The 17644-nt window shown below is 53.4% G+C and overlaps 1 protein-coding gene across 4 annotated transcripts in view; it reads left to right on the forward strand.

Annotated features, from left to right (window-relative positions):
* Positions 1–477: 477 nt before the first annotated feature.
* Positions 478–17644, forward strand: part of PLEKHD1 (pleckstrin homology and coiled-coil domain containing D1) — a 29975-nt gene continuing 12808 nt past the window's right edge. For 2 of the 4 annotated variants that reach the window (XM_077122837.1, XM_077122838.1), the window contains exons 1-6: positions 478–676; positions 12625–12718; positions 13084–13173; positions 13378–13454; positions 14256–14347; positions 15344–15396. In XM_077122837.1, the coding sequence (XP_076978952.1) occupies positions 528–676; positions 12625–12718; positions 13084–13173; positions 13378–13454; positions 14256–14347; positions 15344–15396 (555 nt within the window). In that variant the 5' untranslated portion in view covers positions 478–527. Of the gene's footprint in view, positions 677–7329; positions 12200–12624; positions 12719–13083; positions 13174–13377; positions 13455–14255; positions 14348–15343; positions 15397–17644 lie in introns of those variants that run through there. The other 2 variants (XM_077122839.1, XM_077122840.1) reach the window with 2 other exon arrangements.

Here is a 17644-nt window from a genome sequence, read left to right on the forward strand (position 1 = left end):
AGAGCTGGGAAACGCCGCGGCGGCATCCCCCCGGGGCAGAGCGAGCCGCCGGGCCAGCGGGACGCAGAGAGCCCTGCCCTCCCGTCGGCGCCCGCTCTGATTGGCGCTCCCGGCCGGCCTCCAGCCCGGCTCGCCGGCCCCTCCCAGCCAATCGGGGGCACCAGAATTGGGGCTGCCGCGGGAGGGGGTTGCGTGCGGCCCGCCGGAGGCTGAGCCGCCCTCCCCCCCCTAGATCCCGCCGGGCCCTGCTACCAGCCGGACCCGGGAGCCGTAGGCTGCGTGCCGCGGGACCACTCCCGCGCCCCTCTGGCGCCGCGCTCTTATCGCCGCGCGCCTTAACGCAGCGCCTCCCGGCAGGGGCCGCTCCTTGTCTCGGCTCGCTGAGAACACCCCTCGACGGAGCCCGAGCCGCCCCGGGACGCGCGGCCTCCCCGCAGCCTGCGCGCCGCCGGCCAGCGCTCTCCCGGAGTCCCGCGTCCTGTCCCGGGAGTGGGTGGGTCGGGCCGGGACAGCCTGGCTGAGGCAGAATGTTCACGTCCAAGTCCAATTCAGTGTCGCCCTCGCCGTCCTTGGAGCAGGCCGACTCGGACGCCCTGGACATCAGCACCAAAGTGCAGCTCTATGGGGTGCTGTGGAAGCGGCCCTTCGGGAGGCCATCAGCCAAGTGGTCCCGGCGGTGAGTGCACGCCCCGCGCCCCGAGAGGACCGCCGGGGGAGGGAGCCCGGGCCTAAGGACTCCCTCCTACACCCTTCGGTCTCCGTTCTGCCTCTGCCTTCCTTAGTGACCTTGACCTCGCCCCGTTTCACTTTTGCTGGCTCCTCCCGGCAGACGTGGATCCCCCAGCCTTGGGTGGGGTGGGACCGCAGGCCTGGGAGGGACAGTGTCTGTGTGCGTGTGTGTGAATTCTCTATGGAATGGACCTCCCAAATGGGGAGGTTGGGCTGGTTGGCCTTGGGAGGAGCGCGACTGGGTCAGGTTGGGGCAGACTCCGCCACCGAGGAAGAAGCCCCATCTCTAGGCAAATGTATCCTCTTGGGACCTCCACTGCCAGTTTCTTAGTCTTCACTCCCTCCCCCACCTGCCCCCAGGCCGCGGGTCACCAGAGGACACACTCTAGCTGGGGAGCAGGCTTAGGTTTGGGGTGTCTTACCTAACCCCCTCTGCCCACCCCCTCCCCCAAGACAGCTGAAGGAGCTGGCCCCTGACCCTTCTGAGAAGCTCTGGCCAGGGCAGCAAGGGAGTTCATTAAGGGTCCATGCTTTCTCTTGGGGGAGTGATAATTTGCAACCCCTCCAGCTGTCTCCCGAAATAATAAATAATAATAATCTGGGCCTGAGGGAAAGAGATTCCAGTGCTTCAAGCGGAGGAGCCGGAGCCGCAAAGAGGGGGCAGGGACTGAGGAAGGTGGAGGAGGGGACAGATGGGTCTGGCCAGGAAGGATGGATACTTTTGAGGGGCGGAGGGGAGTGTCAGAGCAGCCCAGAGGCTGTCTTTCAACTCCAGCTTCTCAGCCCCCAACTCAAAGAAGGCTCCCCAGATTTCTTTTGCCACTTTGTGCTTGTACATGAGCCAGGATATATATTGTGCCCTTATACATGGGGGTGGGGGGTGGGGATTCACAGCCTCAAGTCTCCAGGAAGCTTCCAATGCTGGCTTCAGGTAGTGTGGGCCTTTTTCTAGGCAGTTTTTCCCCAAAACCTATCTTAGTTCTGGGGTTTGCCTCCTGGGATGGCCTTGAGAAGGAAGACCTTATCGGTCCCTCCCTAGAGGTGTAGCCCTGCCGGAAAACAAGGGATGGGCCCAGATGAGCTTGGGGCCTCTTCCCACACCGTGTCTTTCTCTTGACAGAAGGGGGCTCAGATGTTCCCAGGACCACAGATCATGTGGATGTGGATGCGGTTGTTCCTAATGTCCTATTTTTGATGAATAATTTAGTATTTCTACAAGATCACAAATCAGATGGAGCTGTGGATAGTGGTGTTTCACATTTACTTAGCTGGTTCTTGTACTATCTTAGTTCCGCTAGGTTTATCTCTGGGATTTGATGAGAAGCAGGGTTCCTGAGTTCCTCCAAAGTGAAGCTTATGTTTGACCCCTCAATGGGCTTGGTTCAGGGTAAAGAGCATGTAGTGAGGAGTTCCCAGTGTTGAGGTATCTGAGCTTCAGCCCCTGACGGCCTGGAGCTGCCCTGTCTCTACTTTGGCCCTTAAGTAGGGATGGTGAGGCTGCTTGCAGATTCAAGTACCATCAGCAGGAATATCCCCACCCACACCCCCTATTTCTCTTCTTCTCAGCTGCTCCAGCACTCCTCCATCAGGTCTGGCAACTGTCCCTGCTATTGCCTCTGGGCTCTGTCATCCAATACTTCACTTACCAGGCATTTTCAAATTATTGGATCTCTAGTAAAAGCTGGGGGTCTGTGACCCCCAGGGTATATCCCCTAGGCCTGCACGCCCTTTGCCGGTACAGTGGAGGTCTGACTTCTCCACCCACAATTGGGTCCAGGGTTGGGAACTGTCCAGAGTGAAAACTACCAGCTAAGAGCACAATGGTGGTGGTGGGGGGGGGGCGAGCCTTAGAGGGCTTTAGCACCCCCAAACACATCCCTTGAGTCTCTATCAATATCCTCAAAGCCACCCAAATAATCATTCGTTTTAAGTCAGAATGGTGTGCATGCTCTGCAAATACAGTGTCAAGCCTCCAAGCAGATTGTCACCCCTATTCTTCTTCCTATATAAGAATTCTGAAGCTGCTACTGTGCACTCTCTCCCTTCCTGGGGCTCAGGAAATAACTAACATCCCATCTACCCACTCTAGGTCTCTGTTCATGTTTCTAGTTCTAGAGACACAACACACACATCCACACACACATACACGTGATTTGAGAGCCAACAAAAGAGGGTCTGAGGGTGGGGAAGATTCTTAAGATGCTAAGCTCAGCCCCTTCTCGCTTCCTGGTAGGTCCCAGTTCCCCATTTGCAAAAGTGGAGTCTCTGGCCTCAGCTAATTATTAGCCATAGGAAGCGACCTGCCACTGCAAAGCCTTGCCATTAGAGCGATCGATGCCCTGGCTGGGACTGCTAAGGGGGATGGCGGGGCAGGGAGGTTGGGGGTGGGGGGGATGCCTGGAAAGGCTCTGGCTCCGTGCTGCATAAATAACGAATGGGCAGGATGGAAGCGGCTGTGGCCGGCTGGGTACTGTATGTACAACCTCTTCGGATCAAGGTGAATGTGCCTCCCCGCCCCAAATCATGCCAGGGTTCTTCTGCTACTGCCCAAGCAGCCCTGCCTTCCTGGTGTGAGAAGATGCCCTCGAACCGAAGGGTCAGCTTATTTTCCCAAAGACAACAAAATGGAAGAGAATTTGTCAAACACATTAAGTAGCATAGGTAAGAGCATCTGGGAGAGATGTCGGGGATGTAAGGTTTACGGCTCTGTCTTGCCCTTAGTCCACGAGCAGTGAGAACGCAGGTGTTGTCGGGGAAGGGCCAAGCAGCTAGAGCCAAGGCGGAAAGGACTGGGCAAGAGCTGAAGTCTCAGCCCTGACCTGTGGCAGCAGTGCGATGGGTCTTGTTGGGCCACCAGGCTCTTTCCTAGTTAATACTTTCTCCAGCTCTCTAGCCCTCCCCAAGCCCCTTCTGAAGATCTGCTCCCCAGGCAGAGCCCTCGCTGAGAAAGACCCAACCAATGCCTTCCTGCACCACAGGCCTCTGTATTCCTTCCTGACCCTCCTGCTCCCAGATGCTCCCAGCCAAAGACCAGCCCAGAGGCAGTTTACTTTTGAGTGACACTGTGGCTAGAGAAAAGGCAGCCTTCTGCTTCAGTGGGCTAAAACTCATGATATCCACTGAGTGCCAAGGGTGCCACGGAGACCATGGCCACATTTCCCAAATCTCAAGCCACATGATCAGATAGGTACCTGTACAGGAGTGGACAGACCAGAGAGAGTCAGGGAGGCTTTCTTCCCAGGAGGTTTGCAGCCCGGGAATTTCCTCTTCAGCTCTGAGCGCCACTTCCCAGAGGTCACCCTGCAACCCTGAGCCTCCCCAAAGGGCCAAGGGGAAGAGCTCAGCATGCCACCTCCACGGCCCCAGGCTCTGCCTCACTCCGGTGACACACTCCTGGTTTTGGTCTCAGTTTCTGGTTCGGATGGCATTCCCTGTAGCTGGCTGTGCGAGGCACCCCTTGAGCACAGCTATAACACTTCTGCTTTTTTCTAGCTGTGGAGGGCATCTGAAGGCCCCTTTTAAAAAACAACTCACCTGTGTCCTTCAGACTGCAGTGCAAGTGGCAGCGTGGGCGGGAGGGTGGGGAGAGTGGCCAGGTGGGAGCCAAGGGGCAGAGATCTCCTGCTAATGTATTTGGGAAGGTGGGGGCGGGCGATAAAGCAGGGAGGCCGTTTCAGCAGGGATGAAGGGCTGGGATTTGGGGGGCCATGTCTCTCCCCTCAGGAAAAAAAGTAATGACCACCATAATTTATTCTGAAAGTTTCATGGTGCCCTTCACACACTGGCTCCCACCTTCCTCTTGTTCCAGAGTTGTGCTCCCAAGCCCACTGATAGGAAGACCCACTGACAGGAAAATGAGGGCACAGAGGAGGGTGGCAGTGCCCGATCTGAACCTCCCCAGGTCATCGCTCTGACCACCACTCCCGCCCCCTCCTGAAGTGGTGGCACTGAGGATACTCTGAGTCCCTGGGCTGAGGAGATGGGCACACAGTCTCTGGATCACACCATCATAACGTACAAATAAAGTAAAATAATAAAATAAAATAATGAAGTAAATTATATAAAATAAAATAAAATATAAAAATAAATTAAGTTACATTAAAAGCATTCATTCCCCGCTTCTCATCCCTGAAGAAGCTGCACTTAGCATGTTTTTGATGTTCTTATTGAAAATGAATCTCACCTGTGTGCTCTGCCCGCCCCCCACCCCCACCCCCAAACAAAAACACTTGCAGCAGTTCAGCTTTCTTATGTCCAGGACTTGAAAAGAATAATTTCTCTGGGGACCAACTGTGGCTGTGGAAAGCGGATTTCGGCTTAGAGGCAGGGGCTCCGAGTTCCAGTCCCAGCTCTGCCAATGCCTGGCTGCATGGCCCAGGCTGAACCACGTCCCCTCGCTGGCCTGCGGTGTGGTGGTGGCTCAAATCTGTGGTTTTAAAACTGCGTGCCATGGGTGGTTCTAGAGGTGCCATGCATCCACCCCGAGGGAGGGGGAAGCAAGTGATGGGGCTCCAAGGCATGATTCCCACCCCCCACTTGGTGCTACTGCATTAATAGCTGTTTTACAGGGCATCTTGGTTTGTCCCGGCTGCTGTGACAAATACCACAGACTGGTTGGCTTAAGCAATGGTCATTTACTGTCTCAGTTCTGGAGGCTGGAAGTCCAAAGTCAGGGTGTCAGCAGGCCACGCTTCCTCTGAAGTCCACAGCATCATGGTGACTTGCCAGTGATCCATAACTCAACCTCTGCCTCCGTTATGTGGCCAGCTGTCTCCTTCTGTCTCCTACTGGCTATGTCCGAATTTCCTCTGCGTATAAATACCCCAGTCATTTTGGATTAAGACCTACTCTGATTCACTTTGGCCTCATCCTACCTACTAACATTTTCAGAGCTCTTATTTACAACTGAGTTCATTCATAGACCCCATGGTTAGGAGTTGAACATGACTTTGTGGAGGACGTAATTCAATAAATAACACATGTTAAGCTTGCCCTTATGATATTAGATGGAGAATTCCCTGGACTTGATGATGTCTCCATGAACTCAAGCACTTCCCAGGTGGGATTCTTGCTGTCCTACCTCCTCAAACCTGATGCCAAAATAGGGAGCATAGACCAAGAAGGGCATTCACTGAGCACACCAGGCCACCCAGAATGGCCAAGAAGGGAGACAGGCTGGAGGCTGTGTCTGCCACTTCAGAAAAGGATGCTTCTGAAAAGCTGTCCTCTAGTGTTACCTGCCCTCAACTCCTCTCCTTCTTCTACCTACCCATTTTCAGTGTCTGAGTGGCTTAGGGATCAGGGAGACTGTGTGCCAAGGCTGCGTGAAGCTCCTGGGAGCTGGTCTTATTCTGGATGCTGGTGCCTGGGGAGGCGAGCCTGCCAGGCTGGATGTTCCGTCTTCCTGCAAGATATAGCCCATGAGTAACTCATGTGTCTGCTGGGCTTTCCTTGGCCCCTTGAGAGGCATGAGATTGATTCCAAGATCTAATCTTGCCTCCAAAGGAAGTTTAAAACCTGTGCCAGAGTTTCTGTTGATCTCAAGAGGCTCTAAACTCTTGTTCCTTTGGTTTATGGACTGATTTGTTGTTCGTGTACACAGTCCTTGTTGCACAATCAGATATGGAACTCAGATCTTTCCTCAGTTTCCCCCAGCTTCTCCTCCCCACCACCACATGCGTACACCAACCACTCACACAAGTTATTTGTGGGTACAGTAGACTGTGCTGAAGGTTTGGGTGGGAGGAGAATTGGAAGAGGGATTTGAATCACAGCAGTGCAAACGACTTCAAATTGTGGGTTAGCTTCCGGTTCCTAAAACCTTCCGGGCACCGTGCCACCCCACTGGGGATGCTGCCTTTTGACCCTGTAGAACCCAGACTCTAGCATCTTCCCTGGATCCTCTTTCCTCTGCTCTCTTCCACTACTTCTCTTCCCCGTGGTCCTCCAAGATTTTCTTAGAATTCCAAATTTCTCACTGTTATGCAAAGCCCCTTCCAGCCCCTACTCCCACACTTGGCCAGGTACTGACAGAGCTCAGCAGAGTGGACCCACCCAGCGTTGAAGGTGGCTGTGGGTCTAAGTAGCATTTTTCCTGTACTCTGCTGGTTCCACTGTGGGGTCAGTATGGAAGTCAAGCTCTGGCTGAACTCTTGTTGCCTTCAGAGTACTGAGGAAGGGAGATGAAGTGAGCGCAGAACTCAGGAAAACCCCTCCTAGGTTCTCTAACTCAATTGGTAGCACCTCTGTCTACCCTGACACCCAAGCTACAGTCCATATCATTGTGTCATCCCAGACTCTTGCTCTTCCTTTTCTTACCTTTGTGTGATTATTCAATCACACCCAGACACCCAAGCTGGAACCCACCTCATGTTTGCCTCCCGATAACTCTAATGTGCTCCTTTGCTTAGCTATGACCCCACTCAGGGCCCCTTCCCTGTGTATAAAACTAGTCTGACCTCACAGGTGCCCTCCTTGAAACCTCCCTGCTCTGGTGTATGCTTCTCTTTCTGATCTTAATCCACCCTCTTCCCTACCCAGCATTGCCCGCCCGTTTTGCACTTATCTGCCAGTAATACCAGACGTTTTGATGACTTTGAACTCACTGTTCTTTGCATTTGCTATTCCCTCTGCCTGGAATGCATCTCCCTCTTCCTCCCATGTCTCTAAGGTAGGGAGTGAACTCCTATTCATTCCTCAAAACCCTGCTCTCTTGTCACCTCCTCTCCAAGAACTCTCTTGGCCAGACCCCTAAACCATTCATTTCTCCCTCCTCTGCACTCTTCCTGTACGTCATGCAAACCTTCAGTGTTGCCGTGTATCCTGGTGCTTGTCAGTTTTCCCTGCTCATCCGCTGACCAGCTGCTGTTATCTGGGGCATATTATTTAATCTCTCTGTGCTCCAGTTTCCTCATCTACCTCATGTGAAGAGTGAATGAGTTAACACACATAATGTTTTTAGAACAGTGCCTGGCACAAGGCAGGAGCTCAATAAATATTATTTATTTTCATTTTTTACATTATTGATTTCTACATTCTGTCTCCTGCCTTAGACTAAAAGCTTTATGAGGTCATAGAATCATCAATACCCAGGGCCCAGCATAGAAGCTGGGCTCTCCTGCCTGTGCTTCCCACGAGCTTGCAATCACTTTGCAGAGATAAGCTCTAGGTAGACAAACAATTCCGGGCCATACGTGATGAAGAGGACCAGGCATTGCAGGGCACAGCAATTGGGAACATGGAATTTGTCAGCAGAGAGAGCTGAGTTTGGGTTCCAACTCTGCCACTTACCAGTTGATTAACCTCTTGGTGCCTCAGTTTTCTCACCAGTGAAACAGAAGAGTCAAACCTTCACCTCTTGGAGTTGTTGTGAGAGATTTAAATAAGATAATGCCAATTAAACACTTACCAAAATGAGTGCCTGGGCCCCTTGTAAATGCTCCTTAATCTAGAATCCTTCAAGGCCAGAGAGAGGAGGCAGCCAGGGGGTCACAGATTCCGTCCCTGACTCATACACTGTCCCGCCCAGTGGGGCAGGCCAGCTGGGTCCTAAAGGCTAGGGCAGGCGAACAAAGCTCCCAGGACTGAGGGTGGACCTGGAAGGAAGTGTGAGCTTCAGACAGGAGGGAGAGGTAGACATAGGAATGCATCGTGTGTTTGGAGGGCAGGGAGCTGGCCAGCTGGGCTGGAGCCAAGAGCTCCCTCCTCCAGGAGCTGTGCGAGCACAAATGGGAAGGAGATCAAGCAAAGCTGCAGCAGACAGGGAACCTCGTAAATAACAACAAGAAGAGTAAAATTATTTACCATGCGTCAGACCATGTTCTAAGCCTTTATGTGAACCAACTCATTTAAGTATCCCTATAGGTACTATGTGAGATCTGGGTACTGTTATTATCCTTAAGTTTCATATGGGGGACCCCAGGCTTAAAGAGATTAGGTGACATGCCCAGGTCACACGGCTGGTAAGGGCAGCATCCTCTAACCCGTGGTTACTTCAGCCTTTATACCTACGGCTCTGCCCATCTGTTTCCCACCCTGGCACTGGCACAAAGAAGGGAGCACACCTCAGGCAGTGTGGCACAGTGAATAGGAGCAGGGACTTTTGTCTGTGCTTCCCAAACCAGCTCTACATCTGTCCTAGCTCTATGGCATTGCACACATTACTAAACTTCTAAGCGTCAGTGTTCTCTGTAAAATGGGGCTTAAGAGCCCTATGCCTCATCACCCAGGGATGTTACATGGATTGGATACTCTGATGCATGTAGAGCACTTAGCTCAGTGGCTAGGAACAGCTCAATACATGGTGATTCTCTCCAGCCCTGGTACCGTTCAGCCAGACTCTGCAGGGCACAGAAGAAGGTTTGTGGTCAGAATGAGAGTCTGGTGATAAATGCACTTTGGAGGATGGGGCAGGAAGAGGAAGGATCCTTCTGCACGGGGATCTTGGGTCCACACCTGCTGAGAGGAAAACAGAATTGTCATTTGGGAGCAGTGAACCATCACTGAGACAATTATAAGCGAAGTCAGTGCTTTGGGGCCCGGAAGTGTGCTTCCCAAACATGCCATTTGATGGATAGTATCCAGCCAAGCAGTGGCCCTCCTCCTCCAGGCCCATGCCAGTTCCCCTCTCCCACTGCCCACAACCGCCCACAGCAGGCCAAGAGCAGCTGGCTCCGGGCCAGGCTCCGCATATAGGACTTGCAAACCTTTCATGATCCTGAAGCCCACAGAGCCCCTCAGCCCCGTGAGGTTTGACCAGCACAGAGCAAAGGCTGTCCTGGACGTGCATCTCCCCTGCCTCTCTCTGAGTTTCCCTTCTGAGGGCAAGAGGGGAAGGAAAGACATGACACTTGGGGACCTCTTCTATATGCCAGGTAAGTGCCAAGGACGTAATTTACACGCCTTCATCCACCTCGTTCTCTTTTGCCCCCTTCTGTGACCATAGCCCCTACTGGACAATCTTTTTTCGACTCAGCAGCCAGGAGGAGCCTTTGGCAATGGAAGTCAAACCTCATCGCTCCTGTTCTAACTCCCGTCAGAGGCTGTCTGTCTTATTTAAAGAAAAAGCCAGCCTATATTCATTAGCCACAAGACTTTCAGCAACTCGCCTCACTTCTCTGCTCTGTTTCTGCAAATGCAGAAAATTCAGGGAGCACGTGCATTGGCGAGTGTTTAAATGCATTAACAGAGGTAGCTGCTTAGAGGCTCCTCGTAAGTGCTAAATAAGCATTAGCTGTATCATTAGAATTGCAGTCACCCCCAGGGCTGCCCTCTGCTCGCTCACTCTCTGCAGCCACTGGCATGCCTTTCTCACCTCAGGCCCTTTGTACCTCTGGCTACTCTGTCTAGAACGTGCACCCCGGCCCTCCCCCCTCCAAATGTCAACTTCCTAACGAGGCCCTCCTTGACTGTCCTCTCCCTAAGCCCCTCCCTCCCTGCTGTGGTTTCCTCCATAGCATTTATCAGCATCTGGCCCATGACTTCTCTCCTTTATTTACTATTCGCCTCCCACGTAAGCTCTAAGGGGACAAGGACTTTCATCTCTCTTGTTCCCAGCCATATCCCCCACACCTAGAGCAGTGCCCGGCCCAGAATGGGAGTTCAGTAATTGTCGAATCAATGAATGAACAATGAATGAATCCTCACAGCAGCCACGAGTTAGTTACACTCCCATTTTACAGAGGTGGACAGGGATACTCCACAACGCTGGGTGTTGCTCCAGGCTGTAGCTTGCGGGAGGATCATCCAACTCTAGAGCCTCTGGCCTCTCCCTGCTCATGTGTCCAGCTGTCAGGTGCCTCCTCCCCTCGGTACCAGGCACAGTGCTTTGCCCTGAGGGGAAGGGGCTTCAGACGGGGCAGGAGGACCGGAAAGTATTTCAGAAGGCATGGAAGCGGAAGAGGGAGGCCCAGAGAGGCAGCCCTGTGTGGCTTGTCTCTTTGCCACTCCCTGTGGGGGATGCTCTCAACCGTGAACATGAATCACTCAGTTTCTCCTGGGTCCTCTGAGAATTGGCAGAGTGGTGAGCACTTTGACTCCCAGTCTCATTTGATCTTTGTAATGACCAGGTAAGGTCGGCGTTATTGCCCCCATTCTACAGGTACAGAGACCTAGGCCCAGCCAGGTCAGGTCCCTTGCCCAAGGCCTCCCAGCTAAGCAATGGCAAGTTCATCAGATGACAAAGCCCGTGCGCGCTTATCTATCCTGTGAAGTTCCTCAGGGGCAGGCAGGGAATGTCTACTGCAGCCCACAGGACTGAGAGGGCATGGCCCCTGCCCTCCAAGAGCCCAGCACCCTCCTATGAGCCAAGATGAGCACACGGGTGTGGCAGTGTGCTATCGGTGCACAGGCAGCAAGTGCAGGAGGAGCTCAGCCATCCGCGTGGACTGGGCTGGTCACCAAGGTGCAAAGTGTTCAGCCAGATTAAGGGTAAGCGGGGAAGGCATTACAGGTAGAAAAACACCATCTATGTTTGCAGAATCTTGCAAAACCTAGTGAGGTGGGAGAGAGCGAGCTTGGTGATTTGCCTGGAGCCCAGAGATGTCCAGGGGTGGAACTGGTGGGAGAGCTAAGAAGGTGGACAGGGGCCTTGGGAAGAGTGGGCAATACCAGGGTGTCGCCTCTGAGAGGAGTCCACATGGCTGCATTTGCCACCAGGCTGGGAAGAGAGAGTCAGTGGAAATAAAGAAAATGGGTTGGCGTGAGGCTTAGAGCGCAGCCGAGGTTCACTTTGTTGGAGGAGGATGGTGGCAGCTGTCAGCAGACCTGAGACTCTCAGCAGCTATGACCTCAAGAATGAGCCTGTGGCTGGTAGAACCTTCCCAGAGCCTCACGGATTTGATAATTTCCGCCAGACACTTTAAGCCCCACACAAAAGGGTGCTGCCAACCAGTGGTGTGCAGATAAAGTTTAACAACCGGCTCATCCTGGGAGGGTGATGAGGGGGGGCAGGAACACAATTTTGTAGCATTTGGTGATTTTCATGATGTAAATTCTCCCACCATGGCTGATACCAAGCTACCAACATGATGTCACAACACCGAGTAGGGAAGAGTCACACTGTTGGCTCTCATGAACCCATCTGAGCCAGCTTCAACAAACCACTGTCTTCAATTCCCCTGTGTACACACACACACACACACACACACACACACACTCAGCTTTCAGAATCTCCAACACATTCTACTTGTATCCCATCACTATAGCAGTGGGTGAGTGGGAGCCCTAGGAGGGAGGAGCTGGCCACCCTGTGTCCCTCAGCCACTGGGCTTGAGGACCATCAGATCCTCCTCTGGGAAAACCTTGGTGTTTTGTCATCGTCAGCCTCATTCATTAGTCCTGGGAGAGTCCAAGTGCTCCACCTGTTGGCATCAAGGATGCCACCTCCCCAACAGCCAGAAAGCACCGCGGTCACAGAAATCCTGAGCCCCAGAAGGAGTCTCTGGGCAGTCTGGGACAAAAGGGAATGCAGGTATCACCGTGTGGGCTGCAGACCTGGCCTGACCCACCTGGTACCCCAATTCCACCTGACTTTCAGCCTTCATGCTTACTTGTGACGAGACCTGTTTTTGAGATCTTGTGTCTTCTTTCCCCCCTTCTACCTCTTGTGGGGCAGACCCTAAGTGACTGGAGGTGGTGGCTCAAGGGGCCAAGGTGCTGGCGGTTCATGGAGGATGGAAGCAGCCACACCTGGAAGCCAGTTGTGACCCTTGCACCTGTGCTGCTGCTGGGGTCAGGGGCAGGGGCGGGTAGGGCTGCTGCAGAGAGAGGCCTTTACCAAGAGTGGTAAAAATGAGTTCCCCATGTGAGCCCAGGGCCCGCAAGCATGGTTATTGAGTTGAGAAACCTCATGCCTTCTCTCTCCTGGTTGCCTCTTCTTCCCCATTCCCCCTGTAGGTTTTTCATCATCAAAGAGAGCTTTCTGCTTTACTACTCTGAGAGTGAGAAAAAGAGCTTTGAAACCAATAAATACTTCAATATACACCCTAAGGTGAGGTGACCCCGCTGCCCCCAGAGCCTCAGGGTGGGTGAGCCCAGTGAGGACAAGGGAAGATGGTACCAGGGGAGGGGAGGGGAGGGTGTGTTGCCTTGCTCTGGTTTAACAGAGTCTGGAGAGGAAATTCTTCTGGGGGTGAAATCCCCTGTCCCCCCATCGTGGGTTGGGCCCCCACTCTCTGTGCCCCAAAGCCTGTCCCTCCTACCAACTCCTCTCCTCTAGGGGTCAGTTCTGACCTCTGCCCATTGGCCCCAGACCTGGCTTCCAGCTTGGGGCCCTTGGCAGAACCTGGCTTCGGCCAGAGGCCCTGAGTGACCTGGACTGGGTGGTTGGGGGTTTCCTGTTTCGGTTCCTCCCAGGGTGTCATCCCCCTGGGGGGCTGCCTGGTGGAGGCCCGGGAAGAGCCCAGCATGCCCTATGCCATGAAGATCTCCCACCAGGACTTCCACGTGAGTAGAGCTCTCTCCTCAGCCTGGGATCCCAGGAATCCCAAAATTCATGGGGGCAACCCCTCCAGGGACCTGGGCGCAAAAGGCTAGGGATGTGGGGCGGGGACAGATGACAGAGCTGGGACTGCGGAGGCGTGGCTGCGGCCCCCATCCTGCAGCGTGGTCCCTGCCTCTCAGGGACGCTTGGGCTCCTCTTTCTGACAGGGGAACATCCTGCTGGCTGCCGAGTCCGAGTTTGAACAGACCCAGTGGCTGGAGATGCTGCAGGAGTCTGGGAAGGTGTAAGTGTTCATGGGCAGGACAGGTCAGCCTGAGGCCTGGAAGGGGGAAGTGGCCCGGGCTGGGCCGACCCTGAACTCCCTGACACTCTGGTGGGATCCTGAGCACCCCAGGAGAAGGCAAGATGGGAAGGGAAATGTCTGGGCCTTCTTGAAGACAGGGCTGTGGGAATGGGCTCGTGTGGGTAAGAGGAGCCAGGCCAGGTTTTTGAGTACCTGCGAGGGTCTTCTAAATGAGATTTGAAAGCCACTGCTTGTCACAGCCGCAGGTGGGAAATAGCACCATTTAAGTCTGACTCCTGGGAGCAAATCCAGCATCACTAGTCAGATTTGGCCATCTCCCCATATCCATCGCACCTCCCCAGGCCTGTAATTAATCCCAGAGAGGACTGAGGCTGGTGCTTTGTAAATTAGAGTCCATGTCTTAGATACCCCTAGCCAAGCACAGCCCATTGGCACAGACCTGCCTATTTGAGCTGGGTCATGCCGTGTGCTAAGTGGTGGAATTGGGTGGTACAGAAAGCAGCCTGGGAAGCGGTCTCTGCCCTGCTCTGAAACGCTGTTGGCCCAGCCTGCAGTAACCCCCTTTGTAGCTCAGCCAGCCTCTCCTTACTATAACTGAGAGAGTGCTGGTGGCAAAGTCAGAGCCGTGGGTGCCAGAATGAATAATGCATCTAGATTCTGGAGGACAAAGGGTGCACAAACACAGAGCATGCACATTTTCTTTCTCCCTTACCCTCCTGTTTTAACGAATTTGTGTTTCTTCCTCTTCTCTCCTCTTTCCCATCTGCTCTCCATCCCTAGGACCTGGAAGAACGCCCAGCTGGGAGAAGCCATGATCAAAAGCCTGGAGGCGCAGGGCCTGCAGTTGGCCAAGGAAAAGCAGGAGTATTTAGGTTGGCTGGAAGGATGGACCGGACGCTGAAGTTCCCTGGTGATAGCACTTCAGGGCCTAGAGGAAACCTGGGCGTGCCTTAGCAGGTTATGAGGAGTCAGAGACCAGCTTGGAGCCTGGAGGGCTTTATGATGCAATTAAATGTCCTTTTGGCCGACATGACAAGAGGCAGGAGAACCTGGTGGTTAAGATCCTGGGTTCTGGACCCAGCTTGTCATTTGTTTGTTAGTTCTGTGTGTCTTTAGGCAGCTCAGTCTCTCTAAGTTTCAATTTCCTCATCCTTAAAACAGAGTAAAAATGGTCTCTATGTCTTAGAGGGGGCATGGGGATTAGGTTAAATGCACATGAGCACTTGTGTCTGGCACGTAAATGGACTTGTTATTGTCCTGCCCTGGGCCTCCGGGCCCCAGACTTGCCCCCTACCAACTCCTCAGCCCACTGTGGACCTGACTACAGGGTCCCAGGCCCCTGTGCCCCTGACTGGCTGGTAAACACACCCTGTTTTGGAGAGAAGAAGGTGAGCCTGAGGTTTGGGCCTGAGCCTGGGGTCCCTAGGCCCCGGCACCTCCTCTCTTCCCCCGCCTCAGATACTTGGGGCCCCAGCATGGTTCTCCTCTCCCCCCAGGGCCCCTCCCTCTCTCACCACCCAGCCAGCAGTGCAGGCAGAAGGTGGGCCAGGCACAAATCCGGAGTAAGAGCAGCCCTGGGGGTGGGGTCGGGTGCAGAGACCCACTTGAGCTCCTAAGGACGAGGCCCAGCCATTGCCCCATGAATGCACAAAGCAGAGATGATGGCGGGAAAGGACGGCACAGCTCAGGGCAGTGCGACAGCTCGTCACCAGGAGCCGGATCCGCCTCTGCCTGGCATGGCTGTGGCAGTGTTGACCTCTGCCTTGGGAAGTGCCGGGGGAGATGGAGGACCCTGCAGGCACCTGACCCACTCAGGACCTTGGCTTTGGAGCCGCTTTTTGTGAGAGTGTGTGTGCTTGCTTTGGCAGACAAACTGATGGAAGAGACTGAAGAACTCTGCCTTCAGAGGGAGCAGAGAGAGGTAGGTGCACTTGAGGCCACCCAGCATTGCTGCCCCTCCCCACCCACCGCCTCCCTGGTTGGACCCTTAACAGCCAAGGTGTACTGGCTTGGGTTTCTAGCATTAGGGAATGATGTAGAGGAGTTGGGCATCCACAGAACTCACTAGAAAATCAGTCAGGGCAGAGTGGGGAAGCCAAGTGAGATACAGTGCTTGGGACATGCTACAGCTTCTTGGCGAAAAGTGTATTTCTCCTTACCAAACTGCACCGCCGTCCCCCCACCCCACCCCACCCAGAGGAAAGTAAAAAGTATGGGCAACAAACTTAAAGAGTAGAAGCCATCCACAGCTTGTATAAGCTGTGTGAGTAGGTAGTGAGCCGCTTGTCAATGGTGGCATTCACAGAGAGGGAATGGATGGCTTCCGTAATCTGGCAGAGGGGCTCTGGCACCGTAAGGGTGATCACAGAATTTCCTTCATTCCCTAAATGTGGACAATACAGGTCCCCAGGGGACCAGGCACTGGCCTGAGGTACCCTGTGGGGTAAAGGAAACCCTTCCCTTCTTGAGGGTGGGGAGCAGGTGAAGTGCACTTCATTTGGAAACTCCGTGCAGCCTTGGGCCCCACCTGTTCTAGGGAATCATCCACCCTGGAGGGCAGAGAAATTAGGGGGATTTCTGAAAAGTGGGGATAATAATAGCACTCATCTTATTAGGGATGTTGTGAAATTTAAGTGAGATGGTACATATGAAGTTCTCGGCATGTAGCGTGTGCTTAATAAATATCTGTGGCTGTCAGTATTACGGTCATGTCATTATTAATGACTATTAATTATGGGCCTGTCCTGCACATGAGCTACCTGGGACCTGAAGCTGCAGGGTGGATTAGCCAAAGGAGCCTACAGAGGGAGGACCTGAAACACTCCACTTTTCTTTGCCCAGTAGCTTTTCCTTGTCCTCTCTTGGGCAAGTCACAGGGCTGGGGCCATCCTTGGCTCAGCCTCAGCTCAGTGCCTCTGATTTATCTCTTGATAACTCCTCATCCCTCCCAGCTCATCCCCAAATCCCCTTTGCACCTAGACATCCCAAGTGCCTGGCACTGCACATGGTGCAGGACGAGTGTTAGGTGCATGTTTGTGGAATGAATCAAGGAAGGAACACTTTTGATTTTTTACAATTTTACATTTTAACTTTAATCCAGTGGGACCACTCTCTCTCATTTTCCTTCTCCAAAATTTTTACCAGATATCCTTGCCCATTTATTCTTCCAGTTGGATTTCAGTCATTTTGTCATTTACTGAAAAAAAAAAAATCTATCGAGCTTGCTTTGGAGTTGCCTGGCTTTAAGGAGCCTTGGCATCCAGGCAGCACCGAGTCTTCTTTCAGGCCAGCAGTTTTGGGTCTCGAGGTCTCATCTAGGTCCTGTAATAGAGTTTTGGCATTTTCCTCATAGAGTTCTTTACATTTTAAGAAGCGAGACTTCTGATGAGCTGTCAGAAGTTAAAGACAAGTAATTCGGACAGCCCGGGAAATGGAGTGACAGACCCAGCCACCTGCGGGGAGAGAGACAGGCGTATCCATCAGAGAGGCTAAATCTGGGGCAGCAGGCGGCTGGAGGAAAATTTAGACACTCTATCTAGGTCTTTAGCCACAAAATGAGGACAGCGGAGAGCCACTGCACACCAGCCCCACTTAAAGCCACAGCACGTGGAAGGAGGGAGGTCTGTGTGCAGGGAACTCCTGGGTTTGGGGTACAAAATATGAGTGCAGCCGGTATCCGCAATGAAGGCTGCTCTGCACAGGCAGGATGGAGAGAGAGTGGTGCCCAGCCCCGCATTCCCTTGTCAGCTGCATGCTGTAGAACTCAGGTTCTACTCCTGGCTTTGCCACTGAGCCATCCTGGCAAGGCTTTTCCTTCCTTAACTTTGCTCATCCATAATATGGTTCCGCCTGCCCCCTCCTGGTCCCAGAAATTGTCTGAGTGTGCCTTGGGTCACATTCAGGCATTTGGTACGCGGCCCAGTGATAAGATGAAGATTCTTCTGATCATCTGATTGGTCCTGAGAGGCCTAAAGGAAGACTCAGGGTCTGGAACCAGTGGACCCCAAGAGTCTCATCTCTCTCACTAACTGTGATGCTTTCTCTATCTGTGATGCTCCAGTAAGAATAAGGCCTGCTGCTCCCGCCTGTCTCCTGGGTTGTAGGTCGGTGAAATAAAAGGCAGGGAGTGCTCCATGGACTGGAAAGCACATGCAGGTGTGGGCTGTGCA

This window comes from Tamandua tetradactyla, chromosome 12 (assembly GCF_023851605.1).
Source record: "Tamandua tetradactyla isolate mTamTet1 chromosome 12, mTamTet1.pri, whole genome shotgun sequence".
Classification (NCBI taxonomy): domain Eukaryota; kingdom Metazoa; phylum Chordata; class Mammalia; order Pilosa; family Myrmecophagidae; genus Tamandua; species Tamandua tetradactyla.